This window comes from Somniosus microcephalus, chromosome 9 (assembly GCF_052327205.1).
Source record: "Somniosus microcephalus isolate GS21.2 chromosome 9, FLI_Smic_1.0, whole genome shotgun sequence".
In the NCBI taxonomy this organism is placed as follows: domain Eukaryota; kingdom Metazoa; phylum Chordata; class Chondrichthyes; order Squaliformes; family Somniosidae; genus Somniosus; species Somniosus microcephalus.
In genome coordinates this window covers 37760478-37784283 of record NC_140995.1, presented here as the reverse complement: position 1 = coordinate 37784283, position 23806 = coordinate 37760478, and the positions used below count along the sequence as shown (strand labels likewise).

Here is a 23806-nt window from a genome sequence, read left to right as displayed (position 1 = left end):
TTGTGATCACATTATGTAGTTTCAGACAACTCAGTTCCCTGCTTTCGGAGTCATTATCACTCTTTTGTTCGTCTGAACTATTCTCCGTCATCTTATGTACCTTCTTGTACTTTCCTTTGGTAGGTTTCTTATTGCTGGTTTTCTTTCCCGACCTGCAGACTCGTGCTATGTGTCCTACTTTTCCACACTGTCTGCACACTTTGTCTTTGAACCAGCAATCATTCTGGTCGTGTGTTGTTCTGCTGCAGCGATAGCAGTTCTCTGTTCCATATGACATTTTGTTTGTGCCATATTCTTGCGGTCTCTGTTGTATCTCTGCTGCACCCCGTGCTGCTGCGTCATATGATACCGCAATGCTGAAAGCCTTTTCCAGCGTAAGGCCCTTTTCAGATAAAAGCCGTTTCTGGGTTCCTTCACTTTGAAGCCCACACACAAACTTGTCCCTTAAGGTATCTGCCAGTCCTGCTCCAAACTGGCAGTGTTTCGATAGTTTGCGCAGTTCTGTTAATTAATCAGCATTGCTTTCATCCTTATGCTGGTTCCGTTTGTGATACTTGAATCTTTCTGCTATCAGCAGCGGTGTGGGGTTTAAATGTTCCTGTAGTGTCGTTACTATGTCTTCAAAACTCTTTCCCATTGGCTTCGTTGGGGTTACTAGATTTCGTAATAAACCATACGTCTTTGCACCCATTAAATTTAACAATACCGACGCTTTCTTGTCATCTGACACCTCATTTGCCTTGCAGTACACCTCTATTCGTTCGACATATGTAGTCCAATCTTCGACTTCATTGTCAAATGCGGCGATACTGCCACTCTTCGGCATTTTGGGTGTGGTTTAAAATGGCGTCTCCCGCGCTTTCCTTCCTCCCCCGCTGCTGCCAACGCCGCTCCCGGCGGTTCTCGTGGCAATGGCGGTGCCTTGTAGGTTTTGCGTGCTTCTCCTGCGCTGCTGCCAACGCCGCTCTCAGCGGTCCTCGTGGCAATGGCGGCGCCTCGCAGGTTTCTGTGCGTCTCGCTCTCCCTCTCTCCGACGCTGCTCGGCCCCTGAACACCGGCTGCGCCCTGTGCGCTCTGCCCTCTCTCTCTCTCCCTCTCTTCGATGCTGCTCGGCCCCTGAACACCGGCTGCGCCCTGTGCGCTCTGCCCTCTCTCTCTCTCCTGTCGACGCTGCTCGGCCTCTAGCCCGCCGCTGTCCGGGAAGGGTCTGCACACTACCTGTTGCCAGCCCGTTTCGCTGGACTGCCTCGACTGGAAAGCCAAGCCTGGCTCTCGACAGCCTCCCCCGCAATTCTCGAGTCTCTGCTGGATGACTGGGCGATTGCCCGTGGTCAACGCCCGAGTCTCTGGCCTTGACCTCCAATCCACTGATCTCCAGGAACGATTCCCCGGGAGGTGATGCAGAGTTGCAGGTAGGTTCGAACTTCCCTCGTCGCCAATGTTGTGTCCGTGTATAATAAGACACAGGCTGCTGGAGAAACGGTACAACAGGTGTTTACTCAACGTGGCTCACAGTGGAACTGATCTGTACAGATTACTACTCAGTGCTATATACAGGTGTGGTCACTGCCGGTACTGCAGTATACATGAGCTGTAAAAGATAGTTCCCCTTAAAGGTATATACATTACAGAGAGTATTCCATCACACTCCTGACTTGTGCCTTGTAGATGGTGGAAAGGCTTTGGGGAGTCAGGAGGTGAGACACCCGCCGCAGAATTCCCAGCCTCTGGCCTGCTCTTGTTCCGCCGAGGACGATTGTAAGTCCTCTTTGGGCGCCGTACGAAGACCCAAAAGGACCCAGGGAAGTCTGTCCACCCATCCCGCGCCTTGAAGACTGGCCCGCAGAGCGGCTTTCAGCAACCTGTGGAATCGCTCGCACAGGCCGTTCGCCTGTGGATGATAGGCGGTGGTGCAATGTAGTTTGGTGCTGAGCCCTTGAGCCACAGCATTCCAGAGCTCAGAGGAAAACTGCGGTCCACGATCGGAAGAGATGTCCGCCGGTACCCCGAAACGAGCAACCCAAGAGGAGATGAAAGCTCTGGCCACGTCTGCTGAAGTGGTGGAAACCAAAGGAACTGCCTCTGGCCATCTAGTGGTGCGGTCTACCATTGTGAGGATGTGTGTAAAACCTTGAGAAGGTGGAAGCGGCCCCACGAGGTCCACATTCACGTGGTCGAATCGACGCTCCGGAACAGCGAAAGTGGCCAATGGAGCTTTTACATGACGCTGTACCTTGGCCTTTTGGCAGGCCACGCAGGTGTTGGCCCAGTGGCGGACATCCAGGTGCATACCCCTCCAGATGAATTTTGACGACATCAGCCTTTGCGAGGCCTTCATGCCAGGGTGTGACAATCCGTGTATGGCATCGAACACTTTCCGGTGCCAGGCGACTGGAACGATAGGGCAGGGAGCTCCCATGGAGACGTCACAAAATAGCGTGGTGCCTGCGGCATGGAATTTGACGTCAGCCGCTTGGAAGCTAGAGGGGCTGGTCCTGTATGCTTGGACCTCTGGGTCCGAGGCTTGATCCACAGCCATGAGGGCATAGTTGATTCCGAGTTGGACTGTGTGCACAGTCGCGCGGGAGAGGCAATCCGCCACCAGGTTGCCTTTGCCGGACAAATGCTGAATGTCCGTGGTGAATTCTGAAATGAACGTCAGGTGACGTTGTTGCCGAGCTGACCACGGTTCGGCGGTCTTGGCCATAGCGCACGTTAGTGGTTTGTGATCCACATAAGCCGTGAACAGACGTCCCTCTAGTAAGAACCGGAAATGGCGGATGGCTAGAAAAAGGGCCAGCAACTCCCGGTCGAAAGTGCTGTACTTTCTTTCATTTCGTCATAGTTGACGGCTGAAAAACGCCAGCGGTTGCCACATCCCATTCACCCACTGTTCCTGCACTGTGCCGATTGCGTAGTCCGATGCGTCGGTGGTAAGGGCAATGGTGGCACCTGGAAGTGGGTGCGCCAGCATGGTTGCGTTGGCCAAGGCGCCTTTGGTGTCGACGAACGCCCGGTCCATCTCGGCCGTCCAGCTGATCGGATCCTTACCGGACTTGGCCTTGAGGGCCTCGTACAAGGGCTGCATAAGCAGAGCCGCCTTAGGGACGAACCGCTGATAAAAATTGACCATCCCGAGGAACTCTTGTAGGGCCTTGACGGTCTGCGGGCGCGGGAAAGATGTAACCGCCTCGACCTTCGTCTGTAAGGGAATTGCGCCGTCTGATGTGATGCGGTGGCCCAAGAAATCAATCCGCTGCAGGCCGAACTTGCACTTGGCCAGGTTGATAATCAAACCGTGTTGACTGAGGCGTGTGAAGAGGGTGCGCAAATGGCAGAAGTGCTCCTCTTTGCTAGGGCTGGCGATGAGGATGTCGTCGAGGTAGACGAAGAGGAATTTTAGGTCCCGAAGCATGGAGTCCATCAAGTGCTGGAAAGCCTGTGCAGCGTTCTTCAAGCCAAACGGCATCCGCTGAAATTCGAACAGGCCGAATGGGGTGATGACTGCGGTTTTTGGGACGTCTTGCGGGTGCACGGGGACCTGGTGGTAACCACGGACGAAGTCGACTTTTGAAAAAAAGGTATTTCCCGCCAAATGGGCTGAGAAATCTTGGATATGCGGGATCGGGTACCGATCAGGAGTAGTGGCGTCATTCAGGCGTCGGTAGTCGCCGCATGGCCGCCATCCGCCGCCGGGTTTCGGAACAATGTGGAGAGGCGAAGACCAGGGACTATTCGACCGGCGAATAATCCCCAGCCGCTCCATCATGTCGAACTCCGCTTTCGCAGCCGCGAGCGTGCCGGGTTCGAGTCGTCGGGCCCGTGCGTAAACCGGGGGGCCGGTGGTGGTGATGTGATGTTCTACACCATGCTTAGTGGCCGAGGAGGTGAAAGTGGGCCTGGTCAGATCTGGGAACTCTCCGAGGAGCCGAGTGAAGTCGTCTGGAGGTGGGAACGCACAGAAGACAGTGCGCGGCACGGCGTTACCGCGGTGGCACGGGATGGAGTGGAACATGGCCGCATTGATCAATCGACGGTGCCTGACATCGACCAGGATGCCATTGGCGCACAAAAAATCCGCCCCAAGGATGGCCTGCGTGACTTTGGCTGTGATGAATGCCCGGTGGAAACGCTGGCTGCCGAAACAGACCTGGACCCGCCGCCTTCCGAAGGTCCGAACGGTCGCGCCATTAACCGCCGCGAGGGCGGGGCCGTGGCCCCCAGCTAGTATATCGAGATTTGACGCAGGTAGGATGCTACACTGCACCCCGGTGTCGCAAAGGAAACATCAACCAGATAGGGAGTCGGTGATGAAGAGAAGCTTCCCTGAATCTCCGATGGCCATCGCAGCCGCGGGGCGCTCGTTAGACCCGGTCCTCTTTCGCCAGGGTGGCTGTAGATGTTTTTTTTTGTGCGAAAAACTGCAGGGAGGGCGGAAGCATCTTGCTTTCGCGCCAAAACGGGCGTGGTAAAAGCACAACCCCGCTGATTGAGGAGCTGGAGCAGCATCTGTGGGTGATGGGTGCCTCATGGCCGCGCAGTGCTGTTGTGTCACCACAAAAATCTTGTCCGCTTTGGTAGCAAGCTCCGCGCAATCTGTGACTTCGGACCTGGCTGGGGCAGCCTGAACTTGCTCCGGGAGTAGGCTGAGGAATAGCTCCATGAAGAGGAAGCATTCTGGCTCGGACCCGAGGAGTGTGAGCATCTGGCTCATGAGCTCGGACGGCTTGGAGTCCCTGAGGCCGGGCATAGCGAGCAGCCGGCGGGCGCGCTCCGACTTCGTGAGCCTGAAGACCTGCAGCAACCGTGCCTTTAAGGTGTCATACTTGTGATCAGTAGGTGGACTACCGAGTAGGCTGACGATCCGCGAGGCTGTGGCGCTGTCAAGGGCAGAGACCACGTAATAATAACGGGTCTGATCCGCAACGATGTCCCTGATGGCGAACTGGGCTTCAGCCTGGATAAACCACGCGGCTGGTTGTTGCTCCCAGAACTGCGGTAGCTTCAAGGTAACGGCGTTCGTTTCCATGTTGATAATCTTCTGCGAAAACCGTTCGCAAAAGTCGGGGTCACCAATGTAGGAATGTCTAGTTCCTATCCAAAGACTGAGGTCCACTCAGGCGCTCAAACAAAACGAAGTTTAATGGAAACTAACAGGTTTAAACAAGTAACAGCAGGAGAACATCGAGTGTAGGTCTATTCAGTTCGGAGGCTGCACGAGGACTGCTCGCTGGTCCTGTGGTTGATGTCATGACGTCATCATGTTCTTCCCGCCAGTGGGGGATCACGTGATGTACGGTGTGACGTCATCGCGTTTACCCGCACTGTTAAAGTAATCACGCTCTGTACAAGTAAACAGTATAAATAAAGATACAGACTCAGGCTGTAGCTAACATGTTGTTAAGGGGAATTATATACAAACGATCTGAGTCCTTTAGTGGCTCCGCCACACTGTCACTTTTATAGGCGTTGTTTCTTTAGATAGTTAAGATTCTTACACACTTTTCTCCATCCATATATGTTGTATTCCCTTTCGTTCAGTCCGTAAGGGTGACCTCGAGCTTCCGGTCGCCTGTCACTTTAATTATCCGCTCCACTCCCACTCTGATCTCTCTGTCCTCGGCTTCTTACACTGTTCCAATGAAGCTCAACGTAAGCTCGAGGAACAGCACTTCATCTTTCGATTAGGCACTTTATAGCCTTCTGGATTCAACATTGAGTTCAACAATTTCAGACTATGACCCCTGCCCCCATTTGTCAGGCTGTTTATGATTCTGCCATCCCCATTTGCAACATTTGATCTCTCCTGCCTCCTACAGTAGCACAGAATGTTCCTTCAGTTCCTTCCTCCTCTCCCGTCCCCCTTTCCCTACCTCTGCACCTGTTTAAAATCTGTTACATCTCCAGCTTTTTCCAGTTCTGATGAAGGGTCCCAGACCTGAAACGTTAACTCTGTTTCTCTCTTCACGGATGCTGCCTGGCCTGCTGAGTACTTCCAGCATTTTCTGTTGTATTTCCTTGTTGGCTTAGTGTGCTTTTCCAGGAACAGCACAAATCCCATCTCAGTGAGCAAAAGTATTAACTGAAACTGCACTTAACCCTAATACAAAAGCAAAATACTGCAGATGCTGGAAATCTGAAATAAAAACAGAAAATGCTGGAAATACTCAGCAGGTCAGGCAACATCTGTGGAGAGAGAAACAGCGTTAACATTTCAGGTTGATGACCTTTCGTCATCTGACGGTTGTGAGGCTGAAGGAAATTACAGAGATAGGGACAGGCGAGGCCATAGAGGGATTTGAAAACAAGGATGAGAATTTTGAAATCGAGGCTTTGCTTAACCAGGAGCCAATGTAGGTCAGCGAGCACAGGGGTGATGGGTGAACGGGACTTGGTGCGAGTTAGGACATGGGCAGATGAGTTTTGGATCACCTCAAGTTTACGTAGGGTAGAATGTGGGAGGCCAGCCAGGAGTGCATTGGAATAGTCAAGTCTAGAGATAACAAAGGCATAGATGAGGGTTTCAGCAGCGGATGAGCTGAGGCAAGGGCGGAGACGGGCGATGTTATGGAGGTGGAAATAGGCGGCCTTAGTTATGCCGCAGATATGTGGTCGGCAGCTCATTTCAGGGTCAAATATGACACCAAGGTTGCGAAGAGTCTGGTTCAGCCTCAGAGAGATGTTAGGGAGAGGGATGGAGTCAGTGGCTAGGGAACGGAGTTTGTGGCGGGGACAAAAAACATTGATTTCGGTCTTCACAATATTTAATTGGAGAAAATTTCTGCTTATCCAGAGCTGGATGTCTGACAATTTAGAGACTGTGGAGTGGTCGAGAGAAGTGGTAGTGAGGTTTAGCTGGGTGTCATCAACATACATGTGGAAAGTGAGGCTGTGTTTTTGATGATGCCACCAAGGGGCAGCATGTAGATGAGAAATAGGAGGGGGGCAAGGATTGATCCTTGGGGGATACCAGAGGTAACGATGCGGGAGCAGGAAGAGAAACCGTTGCAGGTGATTCTCTGGCTACGATTCGATAGATAAGAATGGAACCAGGCAAGTGCAGACCCACCCAGTTGGACGACGGTGGGGAGGCGTTGGAGAAGGATGCAGACAAGTCAAGAAGGACGAGGAGGGATAGTTTACCTTTGTCACAGTCACAAAGGATGTCCTTTGTGACTTTGATGAGAGCTGTTTCGGTACTGTGGCAGGGGCGGAAACCTGATTGGAGGGATTCAAACTAGGAGTTGTGGGAAAGATGGGCAGGGATTTGGGAGGCGACAACACGTTCGAGGACTTTGGAAAGGAAAGAGAGGTTGGAGATGGGGGCGGTAGTTTGTACGGACAGAGGGGTCAAGGGTTGTTTTTTGAGGGGAGGGATGATGGCGGTAGATTTGCGGGAGAGGGGCACAGTACCTGAGGAGAGAGAACCGTTAACCATGTCAGCTAACATGGGAGCCAGAAAAGGAAGTTGGGTGCTCAGCAGCTTGGTGGGAATAGGGTCGAGGGAGGAGGAAGTGGGTCTCATGGAGAAGATGAGCGCGGAGAGGTCATGAGGGGAAATTGGAGAGAAACTGGAGAAAGATGTGAGTTCAGGGCTAAGGCAGGGGGAAACATTAGAGTAAGTTTGGCCCAGTGGGCTAGGGGAAGGAAGGGAAGTGGCAGAGGCAGCTGAAATCATGGTCTCAATCTTAGAGACAAAGAAATCCATGAGCTCCTCACACCTGTTGTTGGAGGTGAGGGTGGAGGAGACGGGGAGAGGGGTTTAAGAAGACGGTTAGCAGTGGAGACTAGAAGCTGGGGTTTTATCTTTGCATTCCAGAATGATTCTGGAATAGTGAGCAATTTTGGCAGACGAGAGCAGGGCCCGATAATGCTTTATGTGGTTCAGCCAGATCTGGCGGTGAATGGCTAAACCAGTTGTCTGCCATATCCGTTCAAGTCTGTGTTCCTTGGACTTAAGGGAGTGAAGATGAGAGCCGTACCAGGGGGATCGGCCTGGGTGAGAGAGAGTAATTATTTTAATAGGGACTAGGGCATCAAAGGTGGCGGTGAGGGTATGGTTGAGCAAATCGGTAGCTGCAGAAATGTTGTGGTGAATGGAGGGCCAAAGGCTGGACAGTTGGGATTTCATAAATGCAGTTGTAAGAGAGTTGGGAGAGTTTTTTCCAGGGGCGGACACAGAAGGAAGTCAGGCTGGGGTGGTGGTGGAAGGGGGATGTGGCTGGAGAGCGATACGTGGAAGTGGTCAGAGATTGACACGATGGGAGTAGTGAGGCCACGAGAGATGGCACGGTCGAGGGGGTGCCTGTGAATATGGGTTGGGGAGTTTACATGGAGGGAGAGATTAAAGGAGGATAGAGGCTAGTGAACTCAGAGGAGGGAGAGCATGATGAATTGAGTTGGAGGTTGAAATCACCGAGGATGAGAAGTAATTCGGTGCAGAGGCTGAGGGAGGAAAGCAGTGAGGATACCTCGGTAATAATTTTTTTTTCAAGCTCTGCGTAGAACCCTGTACAAAGTTGGTGCTGGACTCCTCCATGCTCCTTGACAGTGACAACAGGCTCTCTGGCAGGCCTGCCAATGCACCAAGAATTTCTGTGTGCGTGCCCATCATCCTTTTTTTGTAGGATGCCCCATCGAAGTCCTCATCTGAGTCCTCTGCAACAGAACTCATGTGCGACCTCGTCCTCCGCAGAGTTGACAGCTGCGCTATCCTTTACCCTTGACCTGGCTACAGGCCACTCATGCCCGATGGCTCACTACCTGCAGATCCCACCTCCATACTGCCTTCTAAAGTACGCGCAGTGCCAGTATTTGAGCTGGTGCCTGCAAGTGTGAAATCGAGTGACGGTGTCTCTTTTTCTCCATCACTTTCCTCTTGCTCTTCCTGCACTGACTGGCCAGGTTGGAGTTCTTAGGTATCTTAAAGGAGAAAGGCACAAGGGTAGGGTTGTGGTGAGGGGAGGGGGGGAAAGCAAGATGTGCATGCTTACACCATCAGTAGCTTGTAAATGAGAAGAGATTGTGGGATGAGTGGGAGTGGGATGTGAGAAGGTGGAGTAAGTATGAGTATTTTTTTAAAATTTGTTTATGGGATCTGGGAGTCGCTGGCAAGGCCATCGTATACCGTCATCTTCAATGGTTTCAGCCTTGCCGCTTGCCACGGCGTCAGTGACTGCCCCTTCACTAATTTCGAGGACCGTCTCCTCCAGCTGGGTAAGGAAATGCAGGCTTGCCCGTCCCCCACTGGTTAACTGCTGCTGCCTGTGGTTATGAGCCACCTTGCCCTCCAAGAGAGAGGGAAGCGTGTCAGTGAGTGTGGTGCACTGTGTTTGGGTGATGTGCCTGTCATGGGTGAATAACTAGCAGTGTGTGCAAGGTGCAAGATGTGGGTGTGAGGCTTGCAGCAGTGGTAAGTGTGCGAGGGTGAGGTGAAGCAATGAATGCGAGGTTTGAGTTGTGATTGATAGATAGTGTTGGTAGGTGAATGATGGGATGTGGTGCATTGAGCAGTGTATGGCCTAGAAATTCAGTTGCGTTCGCCAGCCGTTAGCGCCATAAGAGGGGTAGATTTCGAGCGCTAGGCACTTAGCGCCCGGGCGCAGGCCGATCTGCGCCTACGCCCAACTTCAGTTGACATTTAGCGCCGGCGCAAAGTGTTTGCGCCCGCTCAGCTGCGCGCGCAGCTTATGACGTCATTTCGTCGTGCAACGCTGTTTGTGCGCCCCAAACCGGAAATTCAGTGGCGCCCGCCCAATGTGGGCGTGGCGCTGTTAAGAACTGTGAAGTGGAACGCAGCAGAGGCCCTGCGGGCCTCGGGGAGTGATAATTAAAGGGCACTTAGACTGAACTATAAAGGCCAGCCATTTTGCTGCAATGACTTTAGTGCTTTGGATTTCTGGACAGAGATCAAGGAACAGACCTTACTGATTTGGGACAACATAGGAGAGGTATTTTTGGCTTCTGGCCAGAGCTTGGAAATTTGACTCATTGTGATTTCACTGTTTGCAAGTTTATTATGGGGGCTGCATGGGGTTCCAACCCTCAGTTCCAGCATTATGTGCGAAGGGCTCGCAGACGCTGTGTGAGAGGGCCAGCCATGCCTAGACGCAGAGGGGCCATCAGGCGTCGGCAACGTAGGCCTTACCCACTCAGGGAATACCGGCAGCAGGTGTCCTAGCTCACCATGACTGCCGCGCATTGTGTTAAGAGGCTGCGCTTCAGAAGGGAGGTGGTTGCAGAGATCTGCCAGCTGCTTCACAGAGATCTGCGTCCACAGCTGATGTGCAGGACGTCTCTGTCGGTGGAAGTGAAGGTCACGGTGGCTCTGAACTTTTATGCAAGCGGCTCCTTCCAAGCCGCTGCTGGGGACATAGCAAACATCTCCCAGTTCGCCGTGCATCGCTGCATCCGGCAGGTCACCGATGCCCTTTTCGCAAGGAGACACCAATTCATCTCCTTCCCCATGACCCTAGAGAGGCAGGAGCAGCGTGCAGTCGGTTTTGCCAGGATCGCCGACTTCCCCATGGTGCAGGGCGCCATTGACTGCACGCATGTGGCTATGCGGGCACCTATCGACAATGCCGAGGATTACCGCAACCGGAAGGGCTACCATTCCCTCAATGTACAGCTGGTGTGTGACCACAGGCAGCGCATCCTAGCTGCCAATGCCCGCTTTCCAGGAAGCAGCCACGATGCATTTATCCTGCGCCAGACTACTGTGGCTGACATGTTCGAGGCACAGCCTCCACCAAGGGGATGGCTTATTGGGGACAAGGGCTACCCTTTGTGTACATGTCTCATGACCCCGCTCCGCGCGCCCAGGACCCCTGCAGAGGAGGCATACAACGAAAGCCATCAAGCCACAAGGAACATCATAGAGCAAACGATTGGCATCCTCAAGCAACGGTTCCGCTGCCTGGATCGTTCCGGCGGATCTCTACAGTATTCGCCGGATAGAGTCTCCCAGTTCATCGTCGTTTGCTGCATGCTGCACAACCTGGCTATCCGCAGGACTCAGGCACTGCCACCTCACGTTGGACCACCACCTCAGGAGGACAAGCAGGAGGACCATGAGGAGGAGGAGGAGGAGGAGGAGTATCAGCCCAGGAGGGAGCCACAAGGTCCAAGGGCCGTCCGCCGGCGGCTTATTGAACGACACTTCTAGGCCCCCTGTCAGGGAATGGCTTGTGGCAATGAACGCACCTGAATGCAGCCGCTCCGCAAGCCCTCAGCCGGTTAACGCAACAACCACTTGAAACATGACGCCTGGACAAGCTGAATAAATAAAAAGCTTTATTTAACAAACTCAGGGCCCTTCCCACATGAAACAGAAAAACAGACAAGACCCCCAAAAAACAGTCAAAAACATATCTCACTCCCAGAACCTGGGGAGGAATAACAAAACTTGTCCATCCAATTGGCCTTCATCCTCGGCCTAACCAAGACAAACCCCCCCATACAGAACACAAACACCCCCATAGAAAAAAACAGTTGCCTTCATCTTCGGCCTTACCAAAATAAGCCCCCCCCATACAGAACACAAACACCCCCATATAAAAAAACAGTTGGCAACACACTCTACTTGGTGTGCCGAGAGGGCGAGTCCTTGTGCAGGCTTCTCCGGCCCCTGCCCAACCTGTTGCTCCGCCTCAACCTGGGCCCTGTGGGTGTTGCAAGGCTGGGGGAAGGCTCCTGAGGGGCAGAATGCGTGACGGCAGATGCCCTTGGGGGTCGGCCTAGACGAGGTCCGGCCCTGGAGGGGCCGGCTGCTGACTGCTGCAGCTGTGGCTGGGCAGCATCAGTCTCTGCAGCAGCTCGTCGCAGCTTGGCTGGGGGAGTGGCAGTGGCGGCTGCAGCAATGGGGGCAAGCTGGCTGATGCCAGGCGCTCGCTGGTCGCCAGAGACACTGGCACTCGGCCGGGCTGGCACTGCAGCAAGCGCAGCAATCTGGTGAAGGCCAGACCGCTGTGCTGCAGCAGGGCGGCGGGTGCCCTGGCGATGCCTCCGTGACACAGTGAGTGTGGCAGAAGTGAGTGCCCGAACTGCCCTGGTCTGTGCCCGCATCAGACCAGCCAGTGTCTGCACGGCACCACTCAGGAACTCTCGATTCGCGTCCTGTGCTGCCGCGAGTTGGTCGACACCCCTGGCCTGTGAGTCCCCGAAATCGGCCACACTATGAGCCAGGGACTGAATGGCCTGAGGCAACTGTCCCACAACCCCCATGAACTCGGTGTGGCGCCGCTCCGAGTCCGCGGACATTTCATCAAGGAGGCGCACCTCCTGGGCGAGGACCGTCTCCGGACTGGAGGCCGGACTCTCCCTCTGGGGAGAAGGCCGCCGAGCTGCCCGACCCTTCCCGCGTGCCTGGACGCCACTGGGCCCAGCAACTGCCCTCCCCTGCAACACTTCCCCCCTCTGGGGAGAAGGCCGCCGTGCTGCCCGACCCTTCCCGCGTGCCTGGACGCCACTGGGTCCAGGAGCTACACCCCCCTGCAACACTTCCCCCTGGCTCTCCTCCAGGCAAGACGTCTCCCCTCCATTGCCATCCCCTGGCGCGGATGAGGGTTCCCCCGATGTGCCGCCTTCCTCTTGGTCCTCGTCGTCCTCCTCTTCCGAGGGACTGGCACTCTCAGCTTCAGGGACCTCCTCCTCACCAGCTGAAAGCAGGAAGGCACAAGCGTAGCTTTAGAGTGAGGACAGGGCATCAGCGAGGGAGGCATGAGTGGTGGCATTATGCGCATTGGTGGGACAGTGGCAAAGGATGTAGATCTGATGCGCAAGGGGAACGAGAGAGGTGCAAACGGTCATGTCCTTACCATTGGGGCCCAGCACAGGGTCGGCATCTCCAATAGCTACGGGGCCAACCACCCGGGCACGCATGAGTCGAGACACGCGCTCCTCCAGGTCACTGAGCTCCTGGAACTGGACACGGCCTCCCCCGGTGACAGTCCGGCTCTTCAGATTCTGCGCCAGCTTGGCCTGCAAGAGAAAGGACGGCCTCTAAGTACAGTGTGGTGCCCTGTTGTTGTGTGCACTGCCTCCCATGGTCGAATAGCTTGGCCAGTGTGGTGCCCTGTTGTTGTGTGCACTGCCTCCCATGGTCGAATAGCTTGGCCAGTGTGTAAAGTGCAGAAAGTGCTATTGATGATCATGCCAGTGCCATAGCTGCAGGAGGAGGGCTGGCCATTAGGCCTTTGAGGTCCCTTTGCCCATAATGTGAGGTGCACATGCAAGGATGAGGAGGACACTGGAAAGGGTACTCACCCTGACCAACCGAGTGAGGTCGTTGTACTTCTTGCGGCATTGGTCACCAGTCCTGGGGACATCGCTGTTGGCTGAGACCCTCTGGGCGATTTCCCTCCAGGCTCTCCTGTACTGCCTCCTGGGAGCCTTCTTGCCACTGTCCGGGCACAAGATCTCTCTTTTCTTTTCCAAACCCCTAAGCAGCACCCTCAAAGCATGCTCTGAGAAGCGCTGCGCTCGTTCACGGTCCTTCTGCATGGCTTCAGGCGCTATTTGGGTCCACCAGCAGTGTTCAGGCCTAGCTGCAGGGCTCCACTATCCAGGGCGTGGCAACAGACAAAGTCGACCCTTCCCCCTTTAAGAGCTGGCCGGCGTCAGGGTGTCTGCTGTCAATCAAAACATGACCGCACCTGCGCTGCGCCCGGCCTCAGCGTTATCAGTCTGCACCGCCGGCTTAGCGCCTAAAGATAGGAGTGCAACGCCAGTTTCAGCGCTCGCCCAAACTCCTTGGCCAAAGCTACTGAATATCGGCGAAGTGGCCTCCACTTTCCGGCGGGCGCTAAATTTAGTGCCCGCCCGACTTTACCGCCCCAAAAGTGGCTATACTGAATTTCTAGGCCTATGAGTCTAATGGTGTAGTTGGTGGGAGGCGGCATTTGAAGATGCATTCACTGACCTTGAACACTCGTGTGAAGTAATTGAACTTCTTTCGGTACTGCATCCATGTCCTTGGGGCAAGACTGCTGGCATTGACCCCATCGGCTATGTGCTCCCACTGCCTTCACAGTGTGTGTCTGAAGGACCTCCTGGCCCCCTGCGGATAGAGGTCACGTGTTACTTGCTTTGCTTTCCATGGGCGTGGGCCAATTGCGCAGCGCCATTCCTTTGCCCACTTTCGGGGGCTATTGAATTTAGCCCCCTATGAGTAAGTTTCATATTTTTTGAGGATTATGTAATTTTAAGGTATTTATTATGGTATGAAGATCTGTTTGGAGCTAATATAGCTCTACCAGGGCTCACTCTTAAACTATTCACCACTCTAGAATGATTCTGGCGAGCAAAGGTAACCCCTAGCTTTTTTTGTATATCTACAGACAATTGTCTCCTTAAAGTCCTCTTTCCTTCCCCTCCACCCTCACTTCTAACAAGTGCAAGGAACTCATGGACTTTATTGTCACCAAGCCTCTACTGCTTCCCCTTGCCCACCAAGCCAAGACCTACACCCTGCCCCTCACCCTAACCCTGAACCTTCCTCGCTCTCTAATTCTCCTCTTTCATGCCCTCTCTGTGCTCATCTCAGCCATGAGATCCAACTCCTGCTCCATTGGTGCCATATGCACTACACAGTTTATCAACAACTTTCCTTAATAGCCCTATGCTAGCTGACTTTGTAAATGGTTCACTCTCCTTAGACACTGTTGGACATTGTCCTCTCCACCTCATCTAAAGCACATATCTGACCTTGCAAACTACTGCCCTAATCCCAACCTCCCTTTCCTCTCCATAAACCTCAAACCTGCTGTCACCTTTCAAATTTCTTTCCATTTCTCCCACAACTTCCTGTTTGAATCTCTTCAATCAGATTTTTGCCCCTGCTATGACGGCAAAGTGGCCCTAACAAAAGTCACAAATGACATTCTCTGTGACTGTGACAAGGTGCATTAAATCTCCTTATCTTCCTTGACCTCTATGCATCCTTTGACATGATGAACCACACCATCCTGTTCCAACACCTCTCCTCCATTATTCAGCATGGTTGGGCTGCCATCGCTTGGTTCCACTCTCAACTATCCAATTGTAGCCAGAATATCTCATGCAACGGGTTCTCTTCCAGTTCTTTCACCATTACCTCCAGAGCTGCCCTTGACTTCTCTTTTGCGTCTACATGCTGCCCCTGGGTGAAATGAGATCAGCTTCCACATGTATGCTGATAACACTCAGTTCCATCTCTTCACCGCCTCATGACCCCTCCACTGTCACTTTGCTGTCAGACTGCTTCCAACCTCAAATCCTCTGCATCAGAAAGACTACCTGCTTTCACTTCCATAACTTTATTATGGTCATATTTATGCTAATATATATGTACAAATGTATGTTGAAATGTTTAAGTGTCGTAATCCAAATTGTACACTCTCGGGAGCCGCAAGCCTACATTTCGTTGTACTGCACTTGTGCACTAACAATGACAATAAAAGTTGATTTGATTTGATTTGATTTGATAACCATCTGCTACTGAAACCCTCATCCATGCCTTTCGCAACTCCAGACTCAACAATTCCAATGCTCTCCCGGTTGGCCTACCATCCTCCATAAACTTTAGTTCATCTAAAGCTCCGCTGCTTGTATCCTATCTTATATCAAGTCCTACACACCCATTATCCCCGTTCCCACTGACCTATATTGGTCCTTGTCTCCCAATATCTCCAATTTAAAATTCTCATCCTCATGTTTCAACCTCTTCATGACCATTCCTCTCCCCATCTCTATAACCTCCATAGGCGTATGACCACCCTATCGTGAACTGGCTGTTCTTTTGACTCTGACCTTTTCTGAATACCCCTCCGTTAGCCTCACTATTGGCAGCCATGGATACCCTGCATAGGCCTCACACTCGAATTCCCTCCCTAAATCTCTTCACCTTCCTCTCCTCCTTTAACACCTTCCTTAAAACCCACTTCTTTGGTCACCCCTCCTAATTACATTTTCTGATTACACCTCTGTGACATTATTTCCATGTTAAAGGTGCTTTATGAATGCAATTTGTTATTGTAAATCCAATTTTTATATGTTTGTACTTGGGTGTGTGAGGAAAGTCCTGGCCCCTCAAACAATTTGAAGAAAAGTGCTGAAACAATTTAATTTGTTGGTTTTCTGGTGTTTGCTGGTTGTTGAATGGAATGGTGTAATTAGACAGGGTTAATTAGTAATCTTATAGTAAAGGATCCTCTGCGGAAGAGTGATCATAATATGATAGAATTTCATTATTGAGTTTGAGAGTGATGTGGTTAAGTCTGAATCTAGGGTCTTAAATTTAAACAAAGCCAATTACATAGGTATGGGGGGAGATTTGGCTAAGGTAGATTGGGAAATTAGAATAAAAGATGTAATGGTAGATAAGCAATGGCGAACATTTAAAGAAATAATTCATAATTCTCAATGAACATACATTTCCTTGAGGAATAAAAATTCCACAGGAAAAGTGGTCCAAACGTGGCTAACTAGAGAAATTAATGATAGTATTAGATTAAAAGAAGAGACTTACAATGTTGCCAAAAAGAGTAGTAAGCCTGAGGATTGTGAAGGTTTTAGAAATCAGCAAAAGATGACCAAGAAATTGATAAAGAGGGAGAAAGTTTAATATGAGAGTAAACTAGCAAGAAATATAAAAATAGATTGTAAGAGCTTCTACAAGTATGTAAAAAGGAAGAGAATAGCGAAAGTAAATGTGGGTCCCTTAGAGGCAGAGGCAGAGACAGGAGAAATTATAATGGGGAATAAAGAAATGGCAGAGATGTTAAACAAATATTTAGTATCTGTCTTCACAGTAGAAGACGCAAAAACATTCCTGAAATAGTGGGGAACCAAGGGATAATGAAAGTGAGTAACTTCAAGTAATTAATATTGGTAAAGAAAAAGTACTAGAGAAATTAATGGGACTAAAAACTGACAAATCCCCTGGACCTGATGGCCTACACCCTTGGGTTTTAAAAGAGGTGGCTGCAGAGATAGTGGATGCATTGGTTGTGATCTTCCAGAATTCCCTAGCTTCTAGAATGGTCCCCATAGATTGGAAGGTAGCAAATGTAACCCCACTATTCAAGAAAGGAGGGAGAGAGAAAACAGGGAACTATAGGCCAGTTAGTCTGACAACCGTAGTAGGGAAAATGCTTGAATCTAATATTAAGGTTGTGGTAACAGGGCATTTAGGAAATCATGATATGATTAGGCAAAGTCAACATAGTTTTATGAAAGGGAAATTGTGGTTGACAAGTCTATTAGAGTTTTTTGAGGGTGTAACTAGCAGGGTAAATAAGGGGGAACCAGTGGATGTAGTATATTTGGATTTTCAAAAGGCATTCGATAAGCTGCCACACAAGTGGCTGTTAAACAAAATTAGGGCTCATGGGATTGGGGTAATATAGCTTGGATTGAGGATTGGTTAATGGACAAAATAAATAAGAATAAACGGGTCATTTTCGGGTTGGCAGGTTGTACCTAATGGGGTACCGCAAGGATCAGTGCTTGGGACTCAGTTATTTACAATCTGTATCAATGACTTAGATGAGGGGAACCGAATGTGATGTATCCAAGTTTGCTGACGATACAAAGCTAGGTGGAAAAGTAAGCTGTGAAGAGGATGCAAAGAGGCTGCAAAGGGTTATTTGGATTTTCAAAAGGCATTCAGTAAGCTGCCATACAAGAGGTTAAACAAGATTAAGGCTTGTGGGATTGGGGGTAATATAATAGCTTGGATTGAGGATTGGTTAACGGACAAAACCGGACAAAAGCTGACAAATCCCCTGGACCTGATGGCCTACATTCTTGGGTTTTAAAAGAGGTGGCTGCAGAGATGGTGGATGCATTGGTTGTGATATTCCAGAATTCCCTAGCTTCTAGAATGATCCCCGTGGATTGGAAGGTAGCAAATGTAACCCCGCTATTCAAGAAAGGAGGGAGAGAGAAAACGGGGAACTATTGGCCAGTTAGCCTGACAACAGTAGTAGGGAAAATACCAGAATCTAATATTAGATTTGTGTAACAGGGCATTAGGAAATCATAATATGATTAGACAAAGTCAACATGGTTTTATGAAAAGGAAATTGTGGTTGACAAATCTATTGGAGTTTTTTGAGGGTATAACTAGCAGGGTAGATAAGGGGGAACCAGTTGACGTAGTATATTTGGATTTTCAAAAGGCATTCGATAAGCTGCCACACAAGAGGTTGTTAAACAGGTTAAGTGAGTGGGAAATAAAGTGGCAGATGGAGTATAATGTGGGGAATTGTGAAATTTTCCACTTTGGTACGAAGAATAGAAAAGCAGAATATTTTTTAAAAGTTGAGAGACTAGTAAATGTTGGTATAAAGTAGGAATTTGGCTGCCCTTGTACACAAATCACAGAACGTTAACAAGCAGGTACAGCAAGCAATTAGGAAGGCAAAAGTAAGTTAGCCTTTATTGCAAAGGGGTTGGAGTATAAGAGTAAGGAAGTCTTTCTGCAATTGTACAGTGCTTTTGTGAGATCACACCTGGAATACTGTGTACAGTTTTGGTCTCCTTACCTAAGGAAGGATATATTTACCTTAGAGGGGGTGCAACAAAGGTTTACTAGATTGATTCCTGGGATGAGAGGGTTGCACTATGAGGAGAGATTAAGTAAAATGGACCTATATTCTCAGGAGTTCAGAAGAATGAGAGGTGATCTCATTGAAATGTATAAAATTCTTAGAGGGCTTGACAGGGTAGATGCTGAGAGGCTGTTTTCCCTGGCTGGAGAGTCTAGAACTAGGGGTCATAGTCTCAGGATAAGCAGTCGGCCATTTAGGACTGAGATGAGGAGGAATTTCTTCACTCAGTGGGTTGTGAATCTTTGGAATTCTCTGCCCCAAAGGGCTGTGGATGCTCAGTTGTTGAGTATATTGAAGACTGAGATCGATAGATTTTTGAACACTAAGGGAATCAAGGGTTATGAGGATAGGGCGGGCAAGTGAAGATGAGGTAGCAGATCAGCCATGATCTTATTGACTGGCAGAGCAGGCTCGACGGTCCTTATGGCCTACTCCTGCTCCTATTTCTTATATTTTTATGGAATTGCTTTTTGGTTGGTGTGCATTTGAACCAATCAATAAGGTTAGCTTAATAGTTTGTGGTTATTTGAACCAATCAAGATTTTTTGAACCATGGGCTGTGATATTTTATGTGGTGCCTGGCACTATGGATGTGTGCTAGATAAAAGATAGATTTGGAAATTAGGTATTTAGAATAAAATAGGATATAATTAAATTCAATTAACGTAATAGCATAGCCAAAAGAATATTTAATTTTTACATTTTACTTCATGAAAAGTCTGAATTAAAGCTCATCTAATTTGTGCCAACCATAACCCCTGCTCCCATTTTTTATGCTGTATGATTTTGCCACCCCCTTTGCAACATTTTATCTTTCCTGCCTCTTACCTCAGCACAGTATGTTCCTTCAATTCCTTCCTCACCTCCCACCCACCCCCACCCTCCCTGTCTCTGCACCTGCTTAATATCTGTTACATCTCCAGCTTTTTCCAGTTCTGATGAAGGGTCCCAGACCTGAAACGTTAACTCTGTTTCTCTCTCCACGGATGCTGCCTGGCCTGCTGAGTGTTTCCAGCATTTTCTGTTGTTATTTCAGGTTTCCAGCATCCACAGTATTTTGCTATTGTATTAGTGAGAATGTTAATTATTATTTAAGAATTAGCAGTGCTAAGCATTAATTATTTTATGTAGTGGTATAACCACAATTTTCAGAATTTGCATTAGATTAGTAAAAACATTGAACAAACTAATGCACGCTTATTTTTATATTTGTATTAGAAGTATTTTGGGGTTTGTGACGAAGACATAATGTGAAAATGAGCCATTGAAACTTCATTACAGTTAATTAAATTAATTTGTTGCAATGTATGTTGTTGCACTGGGCTTATAGAGGTATATGAGATAATAAACAGTATAGAGAAGATCGATCCAGAAAATTACTTCAAAAATTGCAAGAGTTGGGCAAGTTGGCACAGGTTAAAAGCAAAATCAGGACTGATGTCAGGAAATTCTTCATACAGAGTAATCAACGTATTGAACGGACATCTGAGTAAAGTAGTGGATGCCAAAAACTCTGCAATTATTTAAGAAATAGGTTGGAAATTGTGGAATCTCTCAAGATGGACCAACTAAGATCAGCCAAATGGCCTTCTCATCCATGATCTAATAAGTGATTAAATAAATTGAATGGAGTCCATAAGAGTAAAAATTGTATGTGGACTGGGAAAATATATTACAGTGTATGACTGTAGAAAAGCAGTGGCAAACATTTAAGGAGATATTTCACAACTCTCAGCAAAGATATATTCCAGTGAGAAAGAAAGACTAAGAGAAGGATGAACCATCCGTGGCTAACTAAGGAAGTAAAGGATGGTATCAAATTGAAAACAAAGGCATACAATGTTGCAAAGAATAGTGGAAGGCCAGAGGATTGGGAAATTTTTAAAATCCAGCAAAGGATGACTAAAAAATGATAAAGAAAGAGAAGATAGCTTATGAGAGTAAGCTAGCAAGAAATATAAAAACAGACAGAGCTTCTACAGGTATATAAAAAGGAAGAGAGTAGCTAAAGTAAACATTGGTCCCCTAAATGATGAGTCCGGGGAATTAATAATGGGAAACAGGGAAATGGTGGAGACTTTGAACAAATATTTTGTATCGGTCTTCACGGTAGAAGACACTAAAAGCATTCCAATAGTGGATAATCAAGGGGCTATTGAGGTGCGGGGGGGGGGGGGGGAAGTTAAAACAATCACTATCACTAGAGAAAAAGTACTAGGCAAACTAATGGGACTAAAGGTGGACAAGTCCCTGGACCCGATGGCCTGCATTCTAGGGTCTTAAAAGAGGTGGCTGCAGAGATAGTGGATGCATTGGTTGTAACCTACCAAAATTCCCTGGATTCTGGAGAGGTCCCAGCGGACTGGAAAGCCGCAAATGTAACGCCCCTATTTAAGAAAGGAGGGAGACAGAAAGCAGGCAACTATAGACCAGTTAGCCTAACATCTGTCATTGGGAAAATGCTGGAGTTCATCATAAAGGAAGTGGTAGCAGGACATTTAGAAAATCATAATATAGTCAAGCAGAGTCAGCATGATTTTATGAAAGGGAAATCATGTTTGACAAATTTGCTGAAGTTCTTTGAGGATATAACGAGCAGGGTGGATAAAGGAGAACCAGTAGATGTCATGTATTTGGATTTCCAGAAGGCATTTGATAAGGTGCCACATAAAAGGTTACTGCACAAGATAAGAGCTCACAGGGTTGGCGGTAATATATTAGCATGATTAGAGGATTGGCTAACTAACAGAAAGCAGAGAGTCGGGATAAATGGGTCATTTTCAGGTTGGCAAACTGTAACTAGTGGGGTGCCACAGGGATCAATGCTGGGGCCTCAACTATTTGCAATCTATATTAATGACTTGGATGAAGGGACCGAGTGTAATGTAGCCAAATTTGCTGATGATACAAAGATAGGTGGGAAAGCAAATTGTGTGGAGGACGCAAAGAATCTCCAAAGGGATATAGATAGGCTAAGTGAGTGGGCAAAAATCTGGCAGATGGAGTATAATGTGGGAAAATGCGAGGTTATCCACTTTGGTAGGAAAAATAAAAAAGCAAATTATTATTTAAATGGGGAGAGATTACAAAATGCTGAGGTACAGAGGGATCTGGGGGTCCTTGTACATGAATCACAAAAGGTTAGCATGCAGGTACAGCAAGTAATTAGGAAGAAATGGAATGTTGGCCTTTATTGCAAAGGGAATGGAGTATAAAAGTAGGGAGTCCTATTACAACTGTACAGGGCGTTGGTGAGACCACACCTGGAGTACTGTGTACAGTTTTGGTCTCCTTATTTAAGGAAGGATATACTTGCATTGGAGGCATTTCAGAGAAGGTTCACTAGGTTGATTCCTGGGATGAAGGGGTTGTCTTATGAAGAAAGGTTGAGCAGGTTGGGCCTATACTGATTGGAGTTTAGAAGAATGAGAGGGGATCTTATTGAAACATATAAGATTCTGAAGGGGCTTGACAGGGTAGATGCAGAGAGGATATTTCCCCTCGTGGGGGAATCTAGAACTAGGGGGCATAATTTCAGAATAAGGGGGCACCCATTTAAAACAGAAATTAGGAGGAATTTCTTCTCTCAGAGAGTCGTGAACCTTTGGAATTCTCTTCCCCAGAGAGTTGTGGAGGCTGGGTCATTGAATATATTTAAGGTGTAGATAGATAGATTTTTGAATGGTAAGGGAGTGAAGGATTATGGGGAGCGGGCAGGGAAGTGGAGTTGAGGCCAAGATCAGATCAGCCATGATCTTACTGAATGGCGGAGCAGGCTCGAGGGGCCAAATGACCTACTTCTGCTCCTACGTCTTATGTCTTATGTTCTTATGTTTGTGGAAGGAATGGGCTTGATGGCAAATTGGTTTTATGTTGTTCCATGGTTTCTTATATTCTCATGTTATGCCTGCAGTACACTTTTGTGTTAGGAACAGTACTTGAATATATATAGATATATATATGTATAAAACAAGAGTGAAAACATTCATATCTTTGATACTCTGACAACTCTTGAAATCATGCTTGGGTTTTAATTACCTTGCTACATTAGATTTCATTTCAAAACATTAATGTTAAAGATTCAGCCATATCTGTTCAACTTTTTTAACCTAACAACTACTATTAAAACCTGTATTTTAATGTAAAATTGCCCTGCCAAGTTTGCAGAGATTATCCCATTTGTCTGTGTGAGTGTATGTATGTCAGAATTTGTGTGTGAATTTTAACAGCAAAACTTTTGTTGTTCTTTTCAGAAACTGTCTGCCCTACAAGAATACCTGTGGCATCTCGAGATGAAAAAGGTTTTGATATCCTTGTTGGACTAGATATAAGGAAAAAAGCCATTAAAATTGAAGGCTCTTACCATGGTAAAAAAGCTTATAGGATTACATCGCAGAGTGATTTAACAGAAAAGACAAGGTATTTGTTTTCAGAATTTACTTTTTAGAAAATCATTTCCTTTTATCTTTTCATTGAAGCACTGCCTAAGATTTTTGTGGTGTATTCTGTAATTCAAAAACCAAGGATTTTCATTGCAGAGATATTTTTCCTGATGGTCTTCCGCCTTCCTATGTCTTTGTGTCCACATTACGATTCAAGAGACCTGTAACTAAGGAAAAATGGGATTTGTGGAGAATCCTAGCTCTAGATGGCACAATTCAAACAGCGGTTACACTGAATGGTGAAGACAACACAGTAATTTTTCATACAACACACAGGATGAATGATACACAGTCTGTGACCTTCACTTCTGCACTTATAAAGGTAGAAAATATCTCAAATTCTGTTTATCTTATTCTGTCCTATTCATAGCCTCTTTGCTAGGGACATACTTGTGTGATATTTTGTATATTAGATATATATAACTATCATTTATTCTCAATACCAATTCCATCTGTAGGCTTCTTTTTTCATTGTCTTGTAGATTAGGAGTTACAGAAAACAAGTAGAAACCAGCTTGTTTGTAGATTTCCATTAACAATTAAAAAGTACTACAGTATTAGAAAAAAAACTTAACCAGCATATGATATAATGACCATATTTCTGGCTTACTCTTGTTTTCAGTGTTTTGCAATTTTCCATGACAGTGTCCACAACCTCAAGTCTTCTTCAACTTATTACTAGGTTTTGCAACATGAACCATAGGCGTTTACAACAACTTGTATTTATATAGAGCCTTTAATGTAGTAAAATGTCCCAAGGCCCTTGACAAG

General features: G+C 48.2%; 1 protein-coding gene across 1 annotated transcript in view; it reads left to right on the top strand.

The window, feature by feature from the left end:
• col21a1 (collagen, type XXI, alpha 1) overlaps window positions 1–23806 on the top strand; it is a 639396-nt gene that overhangs the window by 80287 nt on the left and 535303 nt on the right. The window contains exons 4-5 of the mRNA XM_085996520.1: window positions 22847–23012; window positions 23132–23357. Of these exons, the coding sequence (XP_085852646.1) occupies window positions 22847–23012; window positions 23132–23357 (392 nt within the window). The remainder of the gene's footprint in view (window positions 1–22846; window positions 23013–23131; window positions 23358–23806) is intronic.